Raw genomic sequence first — 24,757 nt, forward strand, 5'->3', positions numbered from 1 at the left:
CTTCCAGCTGTTGGACGGGCAGGATTGGCCGTACATGAGTTCCAGCCTCCAGCACTGTGGGGCGGAGCATCGTCCAGATGTTGCATTGCATATTCATGCAAAATTTTAATGCTCTGGCAGTCAGAAGGGCTAAAGCGATAGAAAATGATATAGAAAAAACATTTTGCTTTTCATCATGCACCGGTCATGTGATTTGCTTTATACATCATGTTGTAGTTTGTTGTGGCTTGTTTTGATCGCGACTAAACATCAGTTCTAATGGGCCAAAGACCTCAGAGGTAATGGATTTTACATCCAACGGTGGATCTTGAGGGCAACTGGATTTCCTAAATTCAGCAGAAAATGCCCAGAACTCTTAAGAATAAAAATGTCTCTTGGGTGAGTACTGTTTATCCTAAAAGCTAACTAAAAGGTCGGCGTTCTTATTGTTTGTTGGATTGTACGTTTGTTGCTGAGTAATTGTTATTAAGGAGTGCATGGACATTTCAATAAGCTCTCCACAGTCCAACGCTATTGACAGTTGTGCTGGTTTGTTGTTAGAATGATGTGACTGTCAGATTTGTTTATATAGGGCCATTTTATTTGCACCTTATAAATGATTTAATGATGGGAGCACAGTCAGCACACCATACAATATAAGCTGTTGTGCAATTAAGCTTGACTTTATCAGCACAGGGATCTTGCCAAAGTGGTTTGAGGTTTATAGAAGCATATCATAGCTTGACTAAACAATAAACTCTTGCAGAAAAACAAATGAGACATCCAACAAAAAACAACATATAATTAAAAAAATAATAATAATACAAGAAAAGTTACATTTTTATGATTAGTATTGGACCAAGTTTAATACTTATTATTAAGCTCAGTGATGCTCTTATTTTGAATTTCCTAACTTCTTATTAAGTTCTGATTAGAGGACCAAAGTGGTCAAAGTTTCCAGTCTCACAGTGAAAGGCTGATCAGTTCTGGCACGATGATAAGGTCAGACAGATGTTTGTCTTCGAGCTGGCTGTGTTTGTATATGTGTAAGCCTGAAGAGATGAACCAGGAGAGATGCTGAGCCTGAAACTCCATCACTGCGTGCATGTATAGTTTTGCCTTTCTGAGCGGTGTATTAGTGTGCATGGCTTTACACAGCACACACCCCTCTGTAAGAAGCTTAGAGAGAGAGAGAGAGAGAGAGAGAGAGAGAGAGAGAGAGAGAGAGAGATTTATGAGTTTATGAAATGTGTAATCCAAACCATGCCTCTTATTCTACAAATATATAATATTTATATATGTATATTTGTATATTTGTATTTATGTGTGTGTGTGTGTGTGTGTGTGTGTGTGTGTGTACATATACAAGTTTCTTGTTGGGACTTATTATGTCTCCATGTGTAAAGATGCTTATGAATCTTTTTATTTTGTATAAATCCTAAATGTTTCCTCTGAGAGTTAGGTTTAGGGTTAGGAAAAGGGGATTACATATACAGTTTGTCCAGTATAAAAACCATTACGTCTATGGAGCGTCCCCATGTTGATAATAAATCAGATGTGTGTGGTTAAGATTTAGATATGATAAAAAACTGCATCAAAATCTTAAATTAAAACATTTAAGATGAGTGAAAAGCAGGGATCAGTTAGTCAAGAATATATTTTATACGACCAAACAAAAATAGAAGAGGTTTTAAGAATTTCACCAATAGTAAAGTGTTACTTTAAAACTGTACATGACAATGCAAATATAAGTCGCTTGCCCCTCTGATAATAATGCTGTTTTCTATATAGCAGAGTCATAAGCAATGGTGTGATGGCGGCCTAAAGTCATCCTTATTTTTATTGCTGGGTATCGATTCAGATGTTCCAGATCGATTCGGTCTCGATTCAAAAGCTATCAGATCGGTTCAATTTCGATTCTCGGTTCGGTTTTCGATTCTCATTCTCGGGCCAATTTTTATACTCGATTCAACTCAATGAATAAAGATTTAATACAAATACTATATTTATTAAAAAGAACAGTGAACATAAGTTTACAGGTGGCCCATTTGTAAAGGTGGCATCAACGTCGACGAAACGCCTAAAACCAAAATTTTAAAGGGTAACTAAACCCCTGGTCAGAGCCTGACTCCACCCACTGGCAATATTTGAAAAATGCAAGAAAAGTGGGCAGATCCCAACGGAGATAGAGGGGACGAACTAAGCTCGTACAAATGTGTGGTGAGATCGTAACAAGGGCGTGGTGAGCTTGAACCTGCTTACATCACAAGTCATTTTTTGGACCCAACATCCAATGGGAAAATTCAACTGCAGTAGCCACCGTTCAACCTGAAGAGGGCAGTTTTTACACCATATATTGCAGTATTGAAACACTTTATATCCAAATGTCAAAAAAAATACTAAAATCAATGAACAGCACTAATAAAGCATCATTCTTACAGATCATTAACTAAAAAAAAGTTGGTTAAGGGTTTAGTTACTCTTTAAGCACTGAACGAATGAATGACAGTCACTCCTTGGTAACATCACGCAAGGCAAAAAAAGAGGGTGAGATTTAGTGGAGAAGACTAGTAATTACATTAACATTAATCTTACGTTCAATGTCTGCGGATATAAATCTAAAAAAAAATAAATAAATAAAATTGATTTGTGGCCTCTGAGAATCGATTTTGAATCGACCACGTTTAAAAAAAAATATATTTTTTTGCCCAGATCTACTTATTTTTATTACCATCCTTATTATTACAGCTTTATTCTGCCACGTTTACAAACATACATTAAAACAATACTGTATATTGAGACAAAACAATGGCACTTGCAAGATGTTTTTAAATAAATATGCATTTTAGTCTAAAACTAGGATAAGCGCTGGCCAGGAAACCGCTCCAAAGAGTACAGTAAATTAAATTATCTAAAACACTCAACAAATTGTTTTACATTTATTCATTTAACAGACATTTTTAAAACAAATGAGAGAGCATTTAACATTTCGCCTTAAGAGATGTCTTAAAACAATCATACCAATGTCTTGTTAGCACACAGTGTTTCAGTTTCTCCTGCAGAATCCATGGCTGTGGCTCTGCTCCATTGGCTCTTATGTAACTTTTCTCTAAAGCTGTATCTGTTTCCCTGGGCACGAATAAACTGGGGATTTATGTGTCCTAATAGAAACACTCATTCCATCTGTTGTCCCCATGCAGAGTATCTAATCTGACTTATCAAAGGTATGGCAAGTTTTATCTTAGCCAGTATATGGAGGATATACAGCAGAAATATCCAAACACTGAATGTACTGTATTTTTAATACAATAATGTAATGTATGTAATAATTGTTATGTATTTTTTATAAATCAAATATTCAAATTGAGGTTATTTATAGAATGTACTTTGGCGGGCAACTCACAGACTCTGTGTGGGCAACCTGCTGCCTGCAGGCAGACCACTGTTTTAGAGTATAATCTATCTCTAGTATTTGTCTATCTGCTTGTCTGCCTTCCCGTCTTTTTTAAAGGGGACAGAGAATGAAAAACCATTTTTACCTTGTCTTTGTTGAATAATGGTAGTCTACCCGCATTCACGAACATACAAAAAGTGCTAGACATGCTAAACATCTCAGTCTCATAGAAATTCCTCTTTTAAAAATGTCAGCCAGAAAACAGCCCAATCTGAAAAACGGATGCTTATGACATCACAGGCATCTCACTGCCCCTCCACTTTAAAATAATTGGCTACATTTTTTGAGTGGCAGCAAAGTCAGCCAATCAGTAATGAGATTGCAAGTTAAGCCAGTAGGGAGAGCCAAATAGGTGCAAAACCACTTGTTTAAAATCCCCCACCCTAATAGAGCTATCTGAGAGAGGTTTTTAGGAGGCATAACAGACCCAAACAATTTTTTTTTGTCTACATGTCACATCACAGAACAAGGATAAATACCCCGTTCAATCATTCTATGTCACCTTTAATTTAAAAAAATTATAAAAATGTGAAAAGTTTATTCTCTTTCGGATAGTCTGGATTTGGGTTACAGTTATATACTAGGCCTACCCATAACAACCTTCACTTAAATAAATGTGTGTAAATGTTTCATCCATATAAAATGACCTTTTAATATTTAACTTTTTCTCAAACCATATAAGGAAACATAATTCGTTACAAGTTGATGCTAGAAAGCACTTGCAAATTGTGCAGGTTTGTAGCTCTTGCGTAGATCAACAGATGCCACGCGGTGAAATAAGCCCTTCAAACCGAGGCAGGAGGAGGAGGAGGAGGGGGTGTCAAACTCTCCTCAGTGTGAAATCCACTCACAGTCCTCATGCATCTCTCATGGATAGACTGTCAGTTTGCGTCGTTTACATTCTATACTGGATTAAATAAACCTGATGGTTGTGAAATGATACATTGCATATGCAGAAAACATGTCGTAACACGTGCTCAGGGTTCATCTGAAAACTTGGCTGCCTATCCTGGGACAGAGGAGATTACGATGTGGATATTTCTCAATCTCTGCTGTGAGAGCATCCAACTGACAGCTATTCAAAGTTTTTAATCGTGGAAGAGAGGCGAAAAGAGAACCGAATAAGTGGGCATGCCACCCAAGAAAAAGGTAAAACGTCTCTTTTCTGCATGTGCGTTTATTTGTGTGTCCGGAAGTGATGAGAGTGCCATCTGTTGATTTCTGCTGTAATCCATGTGAGCTTGAGCAGCTATGCATCATTGGTTTTATGTGCCATGGACGATATACTAGATATACTGTCTGTGGATCAGTGCAGTGATCCTATACAGAATATATCAAAAGTGAATTTGGATGATAATGTTTGTGCTGAGCAGTGGTGGTATTGTACATAATCCTTTTCCAATTGTCAGGATTACAACAGTCAGCTGATCCTCAAATGATATCTAAATATAGAACAGGTGTGGTGTTTTAAAAATAAAACTGGACCTGTCATTTGAGACGTTAATGTGTTGTTTTCCAGAAAAAATTACAAAACATCCTTAATACATGATACATCTAAAGAGGTATAACTGTGTAATGTAATTGGCCTAGAGATGAATATATATTGTTTTTTACTTAAAACATTGTTGGAGAAACATGGCAAGAAACATGGTTGACCAGCATTCTGATCAATGGAGCCACACATGAAGCAAGACCAAGCATTTTGAACAACTTCTTTATGCAGCCTTGCTTTATTGACTGTTGTTGGTATGGTATGCAAGGGAGATTATAAAACAGTTGGAGCCTGTCCTTGTTTTGCACCTGAAACACTCTCTATCTGTAACATTATCTGTTGACCGGGGGAGTTTGCATTTGTCTCTTTCTCTCTAAATCCTGGATTGACGCATGCCATCTTAATCTTCTTATAGAGAAGCAATCATGACCAGGATCCACAGTGAGAAAGAGAGATGTACTGTTCATGGCTGTAGTTTGGGTCAACATTTAATTTGTCAGTGTGTTTTAGTTGTAGGTAAGATACAAAAATGTTTAACCGTATTATATGTATTATCTATATTATATATATATAGTGTGTGTGTGCGTGTGTGCGTGCGTGCGTGTGCGTGTGACCCTGGACCACAAAACCAGTCTTAAGTAGCATGTGTATATTTGTAGCATTAGTCAAAAATGTAATAAATATATTATATAATATATATATATATATATTATTATTATTATTATTATTATTATTATTATTATTATTATATAATATAATAAAAGTTTATGGGTCGAAATTATTTTTAATGGCAAAAACCATTAAGATATTATGAAAAGACTGTGTTCCATGAAGATATTTATTATTAAATTTCTTATCGAAAGTAACACACAGGAGGGTCAAAAGTAACACCATGGAACAAGATACATTTTTGCGTTACACTATACCTTGTTAAAATGTTATGGCAAACATACTGTATTTTGTCATTTATCTTTGCAGAAATAATTAAATCACATTTCATTTTAAATTTCAGTTTCATCAAAAAGCAACCCGACAGTGCAAACTTATATAGTTGAGAATTTTTTTAACAAGTTCTATGACAATTAAATTAAATCAGATTCGAATAATATAAATTTTAAACTCAATGGAACAGTATTAGCAGCGGGGAAAAAGTAACAAGCGTTACTTTTGTCTCGACAGGAACTCCTGCCACTTAAACCCGATCTACTTTTATTTTGAAAAACTCAGAGAAGGCAAACTTTAGGGTGTTAGAGCACTAAATAACCTTTAGATTGATCAGTACTTTAACACAGTGGTTCTCAAACTTTTTCCACATGCGGCCCCCCTTGTGTACGGTGCATGCCTTCGCGGCCCCCCAAAGTAAATTTATGACAAACAATTGTTCTAAAATTTAACATTTGAATTAAACAAAACAAATTAAGTAGTGCTGTTGGTTAGTAGCCTTATTTTTTTTAAGGTTTAATTACACATAATTCATGATAAATTAATGTATTTTATAAAATGTCATTTAGGGCTGCACGATTTGGGAAATTTTTCCCATTGCGGTTATTGATGCTAATATTGCGATGTGCAATTGCGATTATAATAAATGGTATCATGAGTCAACTTGATGGGTTTTAAGGAAAATCCACACACAGTTTAGCTAAAATGTGTATTTGTAAAACTAGAAATGTTTTCGTATTGCCACGTGATGTAGCAACTGCTCAGTGTCAGTAATCCTATATCCAAAATACCACCATACAACAGACGTAAAGTTTTTTTTTAGCTACCAGATCACTGTCAACCTCCTCTGCATCCATCTTCCCTCTGGTATAAGTGACGACGCACACCACACACGTGCATGCCACACATGCACTGCCTTTTTTGCTCGTTTTTCTTTCTTTCTTTTCGGCAAGGAAAATCATCAAACAGTTATCAGAAAGTTTGTGTTAAAAGTCCACACATTTATTTATTTAATATAATTGCAACATTTTGCTGTCATATAATCGCACAGGCTGACATCGCGATTGCGATTGCGATGCGATTAATTGTGCAGCACTAATGTCATTAAACTGGGGCCCCCCTGGCACCATCTCGCGGCCCCCCTGGGGGCCCCGGACCCTCAGTTTGAGAACCACTGCTTTAACACATGAAATGAGAAGCACAACGCGTTATAAGAAAAAAAATACTGCTTTAGAAATGTCCTTATTATGGTCAAAAACAGCTTTCTGGACCTACCAGTGCAAAACGCTGACAAAATAATGGGTTGCGTGCTAAAGATGCTGTCATAGTTTGGAATACAAATGTAGTCAGGGCTCTGAAAAAATCTCTTTGTTACTTTCGTCCTGTGTTACTTTTGCCCTGGTTCTCCCCTATACTGTCAGAAATAAAGGTACAAAACTGTACCTTTTTAGTCACTGGGGCTGTACCTCAAGTTTCCGTTTGGTACCTTTACAGCAATACAAAAGAGAATACAATTTTGGATAGATTACCGTACCTTTAGGACCTACATTGTTAGAAAAAAGTCAAAATATGTACCCTAGCTGTCAGTGGGGAAGCACCCTTTAAAAAGCTAATTGTATGGACCATTAGGTAAAGATATGTAAACATTTAGTACCAAAATGTACCTTTGAAATACTAATATGTATTTGTGAGGTACTAATAAGCTCTCTTTGGTCCCAGTATGTACTTCTGAGGTACTAAAATGAAATCCTTTGGTGCAAAGCTGTACTTTTTGAAAGGGTACAGCCCCAGTGACATAAAAGGTACAGTTTTGTACCTTTATTTCTGAGAGTGTACCCTAAGGTTATGTTTGGGACATTTAAAGGTATAAATTCAATTTAAGCTGATAAAAGTCCGTGTTACTGGCATTTTCGCAGCAGCCGCTATGAAAACCAACCATTTTGTTGAATGTTTTGCCACTCAACAGGACGAGCTCTGGCGTGGTCACGTGGAAAAGTTGCATACCCTCTACACTAAACATCAGGGATAGGAATTCCAGGGGCCTCATTTATAAAGCAGATTTGATTGTAAAGTGTGCGTACGCAAAAATCCAAGGCAAAGTCCATATTTATAAAAACTGTAGTTGACGTGGAAAAGTGCTTAGCGCCACGTCAGGGTCTGAGCAGACGTACGCCCTTTTTCTTGTCTGATTGCTGCAGGTTTTTGGAAATATAAGCCATTCTTGCTGCTCGAAATTGTGTTTAAACATTGACAAGCCCTCTTTTTTATGTCTGTGGCATTAATTAGGCATCGTTTAAAGTTCAAGTTCATTTGCTATTTATAAATTTCACATCTGAAAGAAAGGGGTATGCGCGTTTTCTGAGCGTACATTCGGCTTATGAATTACACCTACTCATTTTTGATAAATGATCGTAAGATCAAATGGTTTCTACGAAGCATTTTATAAATGAGGCCCCTGGTCCTGGAGGGCCACTTCCCTGCAAAGTTTAGCTTCAACCCTAATCAAACACACCTGAAAATCCTAGCCAAAGGTTGTAGGATTATAAACATTATATAAGTAGACATCTTATAGACTGACACTGCCTATTGGAGCTGACGTATCAGTGCATTCGCCATCTTGGATCGGTCCCTAATGTGCCCCCTCCTGCATATTTATTTCCACTGAGGAAGGCGTTTAACTACAATAATCTCAACTCACTGATTTAATTTTTACTGGATTTTCACACGTATGTAACATTAGTTACGATGACATAATATTATAAATGGTAAAACCAAACCAAATTTATTGTTCAATCTTACTTGTAAAAGGTAATCATGCAATCTGGCACCAATACTGTGCCGGTTATTGCAACCGTAAAATGCACAAAATACAGGCATAGTTGTGTGTGAGTAGACCCAACCAGCAACGCTGGATGCATTCCAGCATGTCATGAGGCGTCTACGTATATAATGTCTATATTCAGGTGTGTTTGATTAGGGTTGGAGCTAAACTTTGCAGGACATTGGCCCTCCAGGACCAGAAATGCCCACCTCTGCTAAACATAATACAGTGCTGTACCTGTTTTGTTACATTACTGTACCTTTAAAAGTACAGTTAACTCTGTTTTCTACCCCTAAAATTGTACTGCTACAAAATTGTTCCTTAGGTCCTAAGAGGCCAGTCACACCAACCACGATTTAAACGCTTCGAAACGCAAGGCGCGACGCACTGCCTTTTTAAAAAAAGAGCAGTGCGACGCGGCTTTTTATATTGCTAAGCAACCACCGAGTCAGCTGTCTTGTCAATCAAATATTGCAAAAACCGCAAGGCGCTCAGCGCGCATAAACAGCGCACAAACGCTCCCTGCCCATAGAATATCATTCAAAAAAGGCACCTGCAACTGCCATAAACGCTTTTGGTGTGACTGGCCCCTTAGGGTATAATATTGTACACCAAAAAGTTCATCAAGTGTTGTATACTAAAAAAAGTTTAAAACAACCCTAATTACAGTTATGTACCTTTTTTGTACATTTTGTACACTTTTTTTGAACATCTTTAAAATGATAGTGTATAATGAGTACATATTAGTACCTCAGAGGTACATATTGGTACCTCATGTACATGTAGTAAATATTAGGACAATTTTGAAAGGGTACTGCCCCAGAGACAGCTTGACTTTTTTCTAACCGTGTACAAACAGTAACATTTGTAATTATAATGAATACAGAGTGGTTGAGTGCTGCTAGAGCTCATTTAGCAACACTTAGAAAGTCTTAATCTGTCTTAATTAGATTAGGAGACAGTTTTAAATAAGAAAGTACGGAGCATCCAACATCTACATATTTTGCCCTCTGTAGTAGCCACTGCATAGCTCACAATTTAAAAAGCCATATATATTTAATGTCATTCTCCTTTGACTTCTGTCTGAAAGTCTAGTGCTTTTGTTTTCAGAGAGGTTGTTTTGCTAAATATCTTGCTCCCAATTTAGAAATAAAAGATGCTGACTTGTTAAATGGACCTGACCCAAAGTTTACGACGTTCTTCTGTGTTGCAGTAGCAGGAGTCACACAGGTTGCAAAAGGCGGATGTTGGATTTCAGCCCAGTTCTCAAACCATAATAGCACTGGACCAAAAATCCACTAGTTTAATCACTTGTTTGTGTCTTATGTTTGTACAATGTCTTTCAGCAGCCTTACATTTGTATTAAATAAGCTATTTTATTCACTTAAAACATAAATTACTTCTAATTGTAAGTTTGAGCAAACTCAGACGTGATCATTAACACGCTTGTGTAAATGAAAGGGAAATTCATCCATAAAGTCATGCACCTCATAGGCGATTTACTGCATAGCCAGCACATTTTTTTTCTTGAGGTTTCCATAGCAACGTCTGTTCCCACTTCCCATCTGTATTCTTTAGCTTTCAATGCAAACACACTGGCATTTTTCCGGACATGGTTTAGATTAATCCAGGACTAGGCCTTAGATATATTAGGACATTTAAGTAGTTTTTACAAACATATCTTACAAAAATACAGTGCTGGTGTGCATCTTGAGACAAAACAATGGCACTGATATATGTTAAAATATTTAAGGTCAAAGTGCTTTAAATGAAGGAAGCTCAAACATGCTTTTTTTGTTGTTTTTTTGGGGGGGGGGGGAGTTCTTTGTTGTATTATTAAGTATACAATTCTTAGTACATCTGTAAATGAATATGTTTTATCACACAATAGCATACCCCCTATATAAAGTTGATCATATTCATGCAAAATCAGTGACATTGTAAATGGGTTTCATTTAAAGGTGCCGTAATATGTAAACTGTACTAGGCATTGATGAATAATAAGAGCTCTGTACATGGTAATGACATACCATAAGCCTCAAAGCGATTGTTTCCACCTTCTAATGTAAACCTTGTGCATGCTGGAAACAGGCCAATCTCAACATAACATCAACTGTGACTTTAATCCCAATATTAAAGGAATATTCCATTTTCTTAAAAGAAAAATCCAGATAATTTACTCACCACCATGTCATCCAAAATGTTGATGTCTTTCTTTGTTCAGTCGAGAAGAAATTATGTTTTTGAGGAAAACATTGCAGGATTTTTCTCATTTTAGTGGACTTTAATAGAGCCCAACACTTAACACTTAACTCAACACTTAACAGTTTTTTTCAACGGAGTTTCAAAAGACTCTTAAGATCCCAAACGAGGCATAAGGGTCTTATCTAGCAAAATGATTGTCATTTTTGACAAGAAAAATAAAAAATATGCCCTTTTAAACCAAAACTTCACATCTATCTTCGGTCATGATGAAAAGCGCCAGTGCGACCTCACGCAATACGTCATCACGTCAAGAGGTCACAGAGGACGAACGCGAAACTACGCCCCAGTCTTTACAAGTGTGGAGAAAGAGGACCGTTCCTACGTTGTTGTATGTGGAATGATTCTAATTAATGTCTTTGTATCAGTTTATTGTTTAAAATGGTATTCATATATGTAACACGTGACCTCTCTACGTCTCTACGCATTTACATTAGGTCGCGCTGGCGTATCACAGGACCGGACCTAGACGAGAAGTTGTGGTTTAAAAGTGCACATTTTTTATTTTTCTTGTCAGAAATGACAATCGTTTCGCTAGATAAGACCCTTATGCCTCGTTTGGGATTGCTTAGAGTCCTTTGAAACTCCGTTGAAAAAACTGTTAAGTGTTGAGTTAAGTATTAAATGTTGGGCTCTATTAAAGTCCATTAAAATGAAAAAAAATCCTGCAATGTTTTCCTCAAAAAACATAATTTCTTCTCGACTGAACAAAGAAAGACATCAACATTTTGGATGAGATGGTGGTGAGTAAATTATCTGGATTTTTTTTAGAAAATGGACTATTCCTTTAAATTAAACATTAAATTAATTACAATGTTGTTACAATGCTAAAAACAAAACTGTGACTGCTGAGTTAGCGCTTTACGTCCATTAACAATCTCAAAGCAATTGATTATTCCTTAAATTCTGTATCTTTGTATGATACAGACTCAAAGGTCTGTTTACAAACACACAGAGCTACTTAATTGAGCTGCTCTGAGAAACAGCCAATCAGAGCAGAGCTCAACATTATTATTCATGACCCTTTCAAATAAGGTAATAATAGACAATTTCCTTTTAAAGGCAAATCCTAGGGTTGTAAATGGACATGTAAAATAAATGAGTTTGGATAGAGTAGATTTATTAAATCACAATATCTGACAATCACTTGAAGTACAGAAAGACAACCATAGAATTAACTAATAATGTAAAAGCCGGTTGGAAGAGCACACAGGACTGTATAGAGCGGCACTGTTTAAATTAGTTATGTTTATCTGTCTCTTGTAAAACATTCAAGACACTCTTCATTTTCCAGTTTCATTTTATTCATTTGTTAGGCTATCCATCTATTTTAATGGTGTAACTCTTGAAGTCCTGCTATTGGAGTCTTGCTGAATGCTCATTCAAATTCATTATCTTTAATGATTATCTTTAATGAAGTCAGATTTTTCTTTCTCCAGGACTTGCTCTGGCCAGCTGACAGTCTTCTTGTGGTTCACTAACTGGGTTTGACTGGCTAGTCAATCACAGGCCCCATGTCACATCTAACAAGCTCACATTCTCTTCTTGTGACATACTTTTGATTTGATTCATTTAAAATAATCTCTGTCAAATTTGTATACTAGAACAATGGCTGGATAGAAATAGCAAAGGGAGAAGTTAATTGGCTTACAAATCAAAGATACTGCCTTTCTGTCACAGTCTTAGATAAGATAAATCTTCATACAGTGAAGGTGCTGAAGAGTATAACCAAGGTCTGTACACTAAGTGCAATATCTCTATCTATGAGGCTGTTTACACTTGGCATTAACATGCGTTTTCGTCGATCGGATCACAAGTGGACGACGTTAATGCCAGGTGTAAACGGTGTTCAAAACGTTTTGAACGCGTCCACATTCGACCACTTTCAACCACATTCAGAGGTAGTCGAAACCACTTCGATCGGACCGCTTTGGAGTTGCGGAACGCAATGTGGTTGAATGTGTTGGAACAGCCACACGTGACCGCCTTCTCTCGGCCCATTTATCTAATCTGAGGTATTAAACACTAATTTAACATCTTTTTTGACTTCTGCCGTGAACATACGGTGAACAGCGCTATTTTTAGCCTTTCATTGATAAAACTACTGCGGGGTGTTCTCCGTAGTTTTGTTTTGAAAGCGTGAAAGTTGCGCGATCCTATTTCATCAATTGCGCTGAAAATTCAGAGAAAGCTCCAACAAATAAACGTACAAAACACTGTGCAGCATGTTTACTTACTAAACAAGCAGCGGGCTCCGACATAATATAAGTTTGCGTCCATATAAACTCATAATTACTCCCGCTCGCGTTTGAATGACAGCAGAGAGACTCGCCCACCGTCTCACAGACCACCCCCTCACAGGATTCAGGACAGGTGCGGTCGAAAGTGGACAAAAGAGACGGATTTAAATACCAGGTGTAAACGTAATGTGTCTCTCTCGTCCACTTGTGATCCGATCAATGAAAACACATCTTAAAACCAAGTGTAAACAGCCCCTATATCTATCTATCTATCTATCTATCTATCTATCTATCTATCTATCTATCTATCTATCTATCTATCTATCTATCTATCTATCTATCTATCTATCTATCTATCTATCTATCTATCCTTCTGTTTTGTTTATCAGTCATTGTAAGATGCACATGTTGGTTATTTGTCCCGCCCACCTCCACTGTGATTGGACGGCTGAGTGTAAAGTGACATTGATGAGTGTTTCACCAAAAGTTGAACATTTTTCATCTCAAATAAAAGTGTGCGGCTTTCATTACAACTGAAAACATATACCGGCTGTAGTAAAAGTAATGTACAGGGTACACGTCCACTTAGCGGCCGATCACACAGAATGGTGGACATGCACCGTAAAACGAGAGGCACTCAGGGCACATAAACAACGTGCAAAACCCTCAATAGAAAACAATTAAATAAAGACACCTCTAACTGCCATTTCACTGCTTATTTTGTGTCATTTGCTATATTGGAAGCGTAATAATGTTTTTTGTGTTTTAAAGGGGACATTATTTTAGGATGTAAAATAAATCTTTGGTGTCTCCAGAGTATGTATGTGAAGTTCTAGCTCAAAGTACCCCATAGATAATTTATTATGTTAAAATTGCCACTTTGTAGGTGTGTGCAAAAATGTGCCGTTTTTGTGTGTGTCCTTTTAAATGCAAATGAGCTTATCTCTGCACTAAATGGCAGTGCCGTGGTTGGATAGCGCAGATTAAGGGGCGGTATTATCCCCTTATGACATCACAAGGGGAGCCAAATTTAAAAAAATGTACATGCTTGCAGAGGATGGTTTACCAAAACTGAGTTACTGGGTTGATCTCTTTCATATTTTCTAGGTTGATAGAAGCACTGGGGACCCAATTATAACACTTAGACATGGAAAAAGTCAGATTTTCATGATATGTCCACTTTAAATATACAACATTAGAAATTGTTTAAATATTACATAAATCATATTTAGCTTTGCTTTTCAAAAATTCTAAAACGTTTGGACCACAGTGTGTAAAAAATAAGCTTACATTTTACAAATGTGCCATTTAAAAAAAATCTCTGCTAAACTGTTTGGTTGAAGGGGCATCTTGGTGACCGGGCCGTTGTTTAATAATTCAGCAGCGTTTTGTTCTGCTCTCTTTGTGACATTGACTCGCAGGAAAGATGCCGCTGAGAGAACAGATGTCTCATGAGTAAATAAAAGCAAGCACCTCTACATGACTGTGGCTATGGGCAAAAGGCAACCCATTATGCTACCTGTCCCAATCCGAATTATTTTGCTAATTTAATATTTCTGCATTTTGGCCAGAGAGAGTGCTCTTTCAGTGCTGTAATGTGTGACTGTGGAGTTATGGCCCATTAATGTTATTCCATTTGCAGTCTAACTAAGTGTCCCTATACCTGCTAAAAAGATCAGCTTCCACTTGTGTGTTTTCCATTTTGTTACAAGGTGATCCAATATTACCATATTGCTCATCATAAAAAAGCAATGTTAACATTTATTGCTGATGGTTTATCGGTGTACTCCTCAGATTGTGCTACCCTCGTGTTGTCATGCTTAGGCTTAAGTTTAAGAATTGCAAGTGGATGGTCCTATGTTTTGTATATGGGAGGTAGCAAAATCTGAAAACAGCACAAATCACCTGAGGACCAGTCAATTCAACAGGCCGGGTGTAGTACTGGTGTTCAGATTCAGACTTATATTAAGAAATCTTTGATTACGTATGCATACGTATGTCTGTGTGCCTGTGGCAGGGGGCATCAGTATTAAGGTAAAGTAAATTTAATGAGGCATTAAGGGATCATGATTTCTGCAATGACTTTGTGAAACAATTGAAAAAAGCACACAAAATGTATACCTTGCAATGCACTGTAAGCCAAATGCATGAATGTAAATTAAAGCTTTGCTATTGATGAAAAGTATCAAAGAGTATTATTTTCCCTGACATTACTTAGAAATTCCCCATGACTTTGAATGTTGCCATTTGTGAGTAGTTAGTAATACAATTTAAAAGAGCCATGAAGGAGAAAGCTTGGCATCATTTGTGACTTTGATGGCAGTGGCATTATATAGTGGAGTCTATGGAGAAACACACCCTTTAAGGAGCTTTCAATAATGGCGGTTCTCTCTTGCTTGTGTTTGACTGTGGTAGGGTTCGGCGGACCGTCACGACTCAGGTTCCACTGAGGAAAAGGAGAAGAATGCTCAAGTTCAGCTGGATAAGGCCAAGGTAGATTGTAATTCTCACTTTCATCCAGTGTTGATGTCGGCCACAACGACTGAAATATATTAAGCTTTAACTGTAGATGTGGCCATAGATTTGATATTGCTCCTTTTTCCTTTGTGAAAGTAACAAGGTAACTGTGTCAAAAAGCTAATTACCAAATGTCCTGGCTCAAAACAGCACATCACCGTTTAAAATAATTACCCTAAGATGAAATGATAGCCACAATTACCACTGTACTCTTTGTTTTGTTAATTTTCAGAACATGATTACATCCACCCCTTTGAAAGAGCTCAGTATTTTATCATTGAGTCCAGTTTTATTAGGTTTTCTTTCATGACTTTACACACAGAGTTAAACTTGCTGCCTGTGTTCATGAGTTCCCTACAGTATGGTGTTTTTTAATTAAGATGCTTGGTATAAAGCATTACATCCTAGTTATTAGTAATAAAATTAGTTATTGCATTTTACACAGAGCACTGCCTTTCAAAACCACCTATAACAATTATAAACAACTATAGACAATGACCATTGTGCTGTACAATTATTATTAAAATTATTAGTGCAATTATAAAAAAAACATTTATTTAATAAAATATGTATTTTTTATTTATGTAATGAATATTGGATGAGACATGGTGGTGGTTTATTTTAAATATTTTAAATATGTTATGATCCCAGCAAACCATTTACTTTTCCACTGTCATTAAGCAGATGCTTAAAGGATATTTTCCAGCTCCCCTAGAGTTAAACATTTGATTTTTACCTTTTCTGAATCCATTTAGCCGATCTCCGGGTCTGGTGGTACCACTTTAGCATAGCTTAGCACAATCCATTGAATCTGATTAGACCATTAGCATCGCCCTAAAAAATAACCAAAGAGTTTTGATATTTTTCCTATTTAAGACTCTTCTGTAGTTAAATCAAGTACTAAGACCGACAGAACTTTAAAAGTTGTGATTTTCTAGGCAGATATGGCTAGGATCTATATTATCATTCTGGCGTTATAATCAAGGACTTTTCTGCTGTAACATGGCTGCAGGAGGCGCACTGATATTACGCAGCAGCCGAAAATAGTCTCCTTAGTAACTTTTAATGGCAGAGGACTATGCTAAAAGTGGTAGCGCAAGTCCCGGAGATCGGCTGAATGGATTACATAACGATAAAAATCAATTGTTTAACTCTAGGGGATCTGGAAAATGAGTATATTTTCAAAAAAAGTGGAGTGTCCCTTTAATGCTGTAAATACTGTACAAATAAGGAATATCATAAAGAAAGTCAACAATACTCATATTACTGCAAATGAAAATTGACCACAACCATAAACAATTGCATATCAATTGAGATGTTTATTAGACATTCTCAATCATCAACACTTGTATTTCACTTCCCAACATTTGCTTTCCCTATACAGTACTAAAGACAAACTAAAACCATGCTGTTTTTATGCTTTGATTTGGAATTGAATATGTAATCTTTTCAATACATTTAAAATTAGGACATAAACTCTATTTATAAAATTTTTGCACTAACAAAATATTTACTTTTGTTAGAACACTACTATTTTCTTGAACACCACTGTACTGTACACATTGCCATTAAATGTAACGTATTGTGTTCACTAGCTCTAATATTTAATTGTTTGTGCATAGTGTAACACATTTTAAAGTGATTCCTCGCAAAGTAAGTGCTTAAAGCCAATGGAAATATTATCTGTTGGATAGCAGGTTTTTAAATGTCATACATATGTGGATGCATAGATGTCACAATGCAGACCAAATTATACTGATCTAAATGACATCAGTCTCATAATGTTTTAAAACCTGTGCTCAAGCCTTGTGTAGATGCCATTAGACTGCATTACCCTTTATTGGGCCGATATGAAGTCATTCCAGAATGAATTCATGCATTTCAATTGGTTTGAAGGTAAATGAATAAAAACTATTATTAGTAACTTGCCCGGGGCAATGCAGCCCATGTGATGTTTCTCACATGGTGAACTCTGTGGTGTTTTTGTCTCAGACCTCCACTAGCTGTGCCTATCATAACTACAAAAATATAAATTGGACTTTTAACTCATATTTTCTTTGTTACTTGAGTAATTATGTATATTACATTTGAAAGCCACATGTCAGTGCACTTGTGCATGTTAACCAAAATAACTTACAGCTGATTAACCTTTAAAGTTTTTTCTGGAATATAAACCAAACTGGACGACACAACTATTTGTTTAGAAAAACTGTAAATAAGAATACAGTTCCCACAAGATAATCTGTCATTGACTAGCAACTGCAAATAATAAATAATCATAGTTCTTGTTATTCGTTTGTACATTGCTTATACTGAATCTCTAGATATTTTAAACAGAAACACACAAACATTTTTGATGCAAATTTGTCACATTCAATATGGTTTAATATAGACGTTCATTCAATCTTCTGTTTCTGTTGTGATTATACAGTTTAAGCCTGTTGCCTTTGCCGTTCGAACAAATTTCACTTACGCTCCGGCGGATGACGACAACGTCCCCATACCAGGTCACGGGGTTTCCTTTGAAGCCAAAGACTTCCTACATATCAAAGAGGTGAGAGGTGTTACACTTGAATAAATAAAAATGAATCACTAAAAGTGTGTGTTTTAAGCTATAACATTAAACTGCCATCTTGTACAGAAGTTTAATAATGACTGGTGGATTGGGCGGCCTGTAAAAGAAGGCGGAGAGGTCGGTTTTATCCCCAGCCCAGTGAACCTTGAGACCATTCTGATCAGAAGAGAGGTGCATGCCAGGAAAGCTGCCAAAGCATTGGCCAAGTAAACAGCTTATTCATTTATTTTACATTGTGAGGTATTTATTTGATATGTTGCAGTTGTTTTGGTTTAATGAATTAACAATTTAAATGTTAAGCATGGCAACATGTTTGTTGTTTATGTTCCAGTAAAGCAGCTAGTGCTGCCAAAGATGATTTGAATGCAAAGAAAGCGGCTCCACCACCAACAGGTGTGTTACATTTTCAGATGTTCTTTATTTGTTATTTATTACACGGCTCTCTGGAATGCTTGATTCTGATTGGTCAGTTGAGACATTTGCAGGTTCGTTCTTTTCGAATAATAACCGCTCCAAAATAATAACGCATAGCCGGTACTACTTTTACGAGTAAGATCGCTCCGCGCCAATAAAGATCATTATTTTGGAGCGGTTATTATTCGAAAAGAACGAACCTGCAAATGTCTCAACTGACCAATCAGAATCAAGCATTCCAGAGAGCCGTGTAATAAGTAAGGGATAATGTAGAGGCAGCCGGTAGTTATCGGGAAATAAGCCCCTTCAGTGTGATACAAGACCCTCCGCTTCGCGTCGGGTCCTGATCACACTGTCGGGGCTTATTTCCCGATAACTACCGGCTGCCTCTACATGATCCCTTACTTATAATCCAAAAATGACATAATTTACTAAGCTATCTATCACTACATTAGCATATAAATTAGTTTGTCTTAAAATTATTCATCAATTGCTATCAAGCAATGACATGTAGAGAAAAAAGTTTTGCATGAGTGCTTTATATTTTATGTATAAAAAAGCTGCCTTTTAAAATGCCTGCATGCAATTACATTTTCTTTCACAATCTTAACCTTCAGTTCAGCAAGTGAAAAAGAAATCGGTAAGCAAACACACACACATTTATGTTCATGCATTATTTATAGATAGTGTATTAGTTGTAATGTAACCGTTTGAAGGATACTTGATTGCAGGGAGAGCAGCTGGCTGCATATGATGTTGTGCCTTCCATGCGTCCTGTGGTGCTCATGGGGCCTTCACTTAAGGGCTATGAGGTGAGGGGTCATACATTACCAATGTCTCTCAATATATTCAGTGTTTAAAAGTACACCAGTACTGGTTTCCTACAAAGGGATTAACCTCAACAATTATATATTTATTTTATTATTTAAACAGTAAAATGTAATTATTATTATGAAAGACTTTACTTTATATACTATTTGTTATGTACTTGTAAGAGTATTTACTGCCCTCTGCTGTGCATATTGAAGCATTAACCAACTATTTTAATCCCCTTTTCCATTTACTGTGCAGGTTACAGACATGATGCAAAAAGCTCTCTTTGATTTTTTAAAACACAGATTTGAGGGAAGGTATGTTACTTGCAGAAATAAAAAAATTACCAGCTATTCATTCACCCCACACACTACATTCAAAAGTTTAAGAGCACTTGACTAAAATGTTTCTGGTGATCTTAAAAATCTATTAACCTGCGTGTGCTTAAATGCTGGAAAACACACACAAAAAAAACGAGAAAATACTTTTGTACAGTAGATGAAAATATAATTGCGCCAACATGTTAATTTCTCTCATTAGAAAACTAATTTTTTTAACAAAAAGAAAATATATTTTTGAAATGGATAACTTGGATTGTATAATAAAGAAAAAGCAGTCAAGAGCCTTTAATAGATGGGAACTCTGAACTTCTTCAATAAACTTTAAAAATCATCTCAAGGTGAGACCTCAACAAGCTGCTTGATAAAATCCCAATAGTACATTTCTACAAACTCTAGTCAAAGTGTGACTACACTGAAGATAATATATAATACAATGTAGTTTTCATTTCTTTTGAAAACTTTTGGTGTCAACATAATTGCCATAGTTATATTTGCGTTATTTCATAGTTTTGATGAGCTTACTATTATTTTAAAATGTGGAAAGAAATATAAACATATAATAAGTGACTCTAAAACTTTTGAATGGTAGTGTATATATTTACTATGAATTAATAATTTTATGTGATCATATAGGGTATTATATATTATCCTCTTTAGCGAAACAGTACTATCTTGTTTATTGATATATATTATCCTGCCTCTCTAAATCTTTTATTAGAATAACTATCACTCGGGTGACAGCAGACATTGCACTTGCCAAGCGGTCGATCCTTAACAACCCCAGCAAACACGCCATAATGGATCGATCACACACACGCTCTAATTTAGGTAAGCGATTATTTATTTGTCATTACATACTAATCACAGGATATGTTTTAGATGGATGAGCCTGAGGTATTACAGTTTTTTTCCTTTGCTAAACGACACTGAGCACTGGAGAACTGGAGCTACCTGTGCAAAACTATAACTACAGTCTTAACACATGGCTCAAAACAGGCTCAGTGTAGCCAAACACAATGCACAACCCTTACTGAGATAACACACACTGTCACTCTGAACACACTGATAGGGAAAAACACTAGCATAAAACACCAGCACGCATGGCTTCCAACACATTTGGTCATGTGGGTGGTGATCAAACACTTTCCACCTCCAGCCAGAGAAAAACTCCTCTACTGGGCAAAAGGCTGAAATCAATTCTGTTTTGAATGTGTGGTTCACAGTTTTGACAGCAGTGTGTTAGCATTTGAACAAAGTGCTTTAAATCCACAGTTTTGTGCAGGTTGTGGTTAAAGTCATGGGATAAGTGTGTAGAGTTTTGAAAACTGTGTTCAAGCAATGAAAAACGAACTAGAGTTTGGTACACATGAACTGCTGCTGTGCAGACTGTAGTTAGAGTTTTGCACATGTGACTCCAGTTTTGTAAATAAATAAATCTGTAATTAATTCAAATTATTTAAAGGATAGAATTTATACTGACACCTAGTGGTGTGGATGCAGCAAAAGTTATCAGTTACTGATGCCTTTGTAGAAACGAAGGCAGCCACAATCAATGGCACCATCATGAGTTTGTGGTAACTAAACGATAATATTTGGCTGCTCATGCAATCTCAACATGTCAGCCGTTGTGAGGATACACGCTTCAAATAAACTAAAACTGACTTCCCTTCCTAAAGTAATTGATTTCTTCATTTGTATTTTTTTATTAATGTGGAACATTGACTGAGTACACCTTTAAGTGTTTTTTACAGTAGTGGCTACGGTTGGTTTTTGCACCAAATGTGGATCTGAGGTGTGTAGCTTCTGTAGCTTTCTGGGGATCTGATTGGTTCTCTCCATTCTGTCCCTTACATGTCTCTATCACACATCTCAGATGCCGTGGGTATGTATTACTCAGCTGTAGTCTGTCTATTCACCCAAACTCATTCCTGTTGGTGTCATCAGAACTGATCCACCTTTTAGCGAACACAATTGTCAAAAACCCCAGATACTTCATTAATGCTCATTATTCCTTTAAGCTTTGGCTTGTCTAAGAGATAAGGTGGTTTCCTGGACTGGGCTTTTCCTACACCCAGACTAAAATGCATGTTTGAGATGCCTTCATTTGTAAAAGTGCATTCAGTACATATATCAGTGCCATTGTTTTGTCTCAAGAAGCACTATATTGTTTTTTGTTTTAAAATATACTTAAGTGGCCTAATATAACTAAGGCCTAGTCCTCGATTAATCTAAATCCTAGTTTAATCTAAGTCTTGGAAACCACCTTTATAACCAAAAATCCCTCCATGATTCTTGTATAATTATTATGATCAAAGAAATACAAGCCAGGGTTTAGAGAAATAATAGTGAGTTTTGATCTGGATTTTAAAATAAGTCATCATTTTTATCATTAAGTTTGCTTAAATTGTAGGAGCAAAGATCTGTTACAGATCTGTTGTTTCCTGTGAACAAGAAACTATACCATCAGCATATTTTGTTCACCTTTCCATGACATATTGCACAATCTTTGTGTTTTGTAGTATCTGAATAGGTTTAGTATTTTATACAGGACTTTTGCTTTTTAAATTTTTAGCTTTATTCTGAAACTAAATGCACTGAAACTGAGCATTGGCTAAAAAAATGAGATGAGCACCGCCCCTTGGGTTCTAATTTAACGGTTGCTTTATCCCAAAATGCTAGGTTGATTTAACCAATTGTTGGGTCAAAAATAAGCCTTTTTGTGTTAATTTAACCCAAGGACTGTCCCTTTTTGACACAAAGTTTTGAAATTGTATATTAGTGGATTTTGATGTAAGAAGCTCCACGTTGCATTTTATAGACTTTGGCTGCACTTTACAGATTTAAAATGTGACATTTTTTTAGGAGACCACACAGCACTGTAAGTAATGAGTTGATGTGGTCCTATGTAAGGATTTTATTTCACTGTCTATCCTTACAGCCCAGATCCAAGGGGAGGTTGAGAGGATTTTTGAGTTGGCTCGCAGTCTACAGCTTGTGGTTCTGGATGCAGACACCATTAACCATCCTTTGCAACTTAGCAAGACCTCTTTGGCACCCATTCTGGTTTATGTCAAGATTTCATCACCAAAGGTCAGATCCTCTTTTCGTATGAATTACCATTCCATTCTCAGAATTATAACCACAATCATTTACTGTTATTCCCAGTTTGATATGTTATGTGTGATGACCTAAAATGAATTAACCTTCAGCTCTGACCACACCATCTGGCTTTGTAATTATACTAATGCACTATTGTTGTATTATGGACTGTGTTTTTATCAGCATGTTGATGACTTATGGTTCTGTCCAAAACAGTTGTGCACCAATTACTTTGACAAATATAATGTTTTTTTAAAGATGTGATTACAAAATACCAAAACTTCTCCTGTGACTCAGGATGACCCAATGTTCACTGGTGTACTTTCACCTTGTATGCCTCCCACTCATCCTTCCTGTTAATCTTCCTTTCTCATCCCATCTGCTGTTAAGGTTCTCACAAGATTGATAAAGACCAGGGGCAAATCTCAAACGAAACATCTGAATGTTCAGATGGTGGCTGCCGATAAACTGGCCCAGTGTCCTAATGTAAGTGTCTTCTATAGTAAGTGCATGTTTAAAACATGGTAAAAAGTGCTGTCTCTTTATCTTAGATTAAATCATTTAAAGGTGCAGTATGTACATTTTAGGAGGATCTATTGACAGAAATATTATATACATAACTATGTTTTCAAGGGTTTATAAAGACCTTACAAAATGAACCATTATGTATTTATACCCTTAAAATGAGTTTTTATATACAAACACCCCAAGTTCCCTTAAATGGAATGTTGCCATTTTGCGGCATCATGTTTTTACAGTACTTACACTACATTCAAAAGTTAAGAGTACTTGACTGAAATGTTTCTCATAGGGGCTGTTTACACTTGGTATTAAGATGTGTTTTCATCGATCGGATCACAAGTGGACGAGAGAGACACATTGCGTTTACACCTGGTATTTAAATCCGTCTCTTTTGTCCACTTTCGACCGCATCTGTCCTGAATACTGTGAGGGGATGGTCTGTGAGACGGTGGGCGAGTCTCTCTGCTGTCATTCAAACGCGAGCGGGAGTAATGATGAGTTTATATGGACGCAAACTTATATTATGTTGGAGCCCGTTGCTTGTTTAGCAAGTATACATGCTGCACAGTGTTTTGTACGTTTATTTGTTGGAGCTTTCTCTGAATTTTCAGCGCAATTGATGAAATAGGATCGCGCAACTTTCACGCTTTCAAAACGAAACTACGGAGAACACCCCGCAGTAGTTTTATCAATGAAAGGCTAAAAATAGCGTTGTTCACCGTATGTTCACGGCAGAAGTCAAAAAAGACGTAAAAATAGTGTTTAATACCTCAGATTAGATAAATGGGCGGAGAGAAGGCGGTCGCATGTGGCTGTCCGAACGCATTCAACCACATTGCGTTCCGCAACTCCAAAGCGATCCGATCGAAAGTGGTTTCGACTACCTCTGAATGTGGTTGAAAGTGGTCGAAAGTGGACGCGTTCAAAACGTTTTGAACACCGTTTACACCTGGCATTAACGTCGTCCACTTGTGATCCGATCGACGAAAACGCATGTTAATGCCAAGTGTAAACAGCCTCTTAATCTTAACAACCTTTAACTCTTTCACCGCCATTGACGAGATATCTCGTCAATTAAGAGAAAACGCTTCCCTGCCAATGACGAGATTTTCCGTCTGTCCGCAATACCGCTATTATCAACTTATACAACCCGGAAGTAGCGCCTCACGTGAAAGAGAAAGAACTCTGTGTATGTTTTAAAGATCGCTCTGCATCTGATCTCTATCAAAAGTCCTTCGCAAAAATTGAATTATCTCAGCTTTTTGCTCAAAATTGGGTGTTTTTGA

General features: G+C 36.7%; 1 protein-coding gene across 2 annotated transcripts in view; it reads left to right on the forward strand.

The window, feature by feature from the left end:
• cacnb2b (calcium channel, voltage-dependent, beta 2b) overlaps positions 1-24,757 on the forward strand; it is a 51,970-nt gene that overhangs the window by 18,593 nt on the left and 8,620 nt on the right. The window contains exons 1-11 of one of the 2 annotated variants that reach the window (XM_065276490.2): positions 4,276-4,582; positions 15,606-15,683; positions 18,139-18,261; positions 18,349-18,488; positions 18,614-18,675; positions 19,314-19,336; positions 19,428-19,508; positions 19,768-19,826; positions 20,569-20,678; positions 22,789-22,940; positions 23,340-23,435. In XM_065276490.2, coding sequence (XP_065132562.1) covers positions 4,565-4,582; positions 15,606-15,683; positions 18,139-18,261; positions 18,349-18,488; positions 18,614-18,675; positions 19,314-19,336; positions 19,428-19,508; positions 19,768-19,826; positions 20,569-20,678; positions 22,789-22,940; positions 23,340-23,435 — 942 coding nt within the window. In that variant the 5' untranslated portion in view covers positions 4,276-4,564. Of the gene's footprint in view, positions 1-4,275; positions 4,583-15,605; positions 15,684-18,138; positions 18,262-18,348; positions 18,489-18,613; positions 18,676-19,313; positions 19,337-19,427; positions 19,509-19,767; positions 19,827-20,568; positions 20,679-22,788; positions 22,941-23,339; positions 23,436-24,757 lie in introns of those variants that run through there. The other variant, XM_065276489.2, reaches the window with a different exon arrangement.

Source organism: Paramisgurnus dabryanus, chromosome 6, assembly GCF_030506205.2.
Source record: "Paramisgurnus dabryanus chromosome 6, PD_genome_1.1, whole genome shotgun sequence".
NCBI lineage: Eukaryota > Metazoa > Chordata > Actinopteri > Cypriniformes > Cobitidae > Paramisgurnus > Paramisgurnus dabryanus.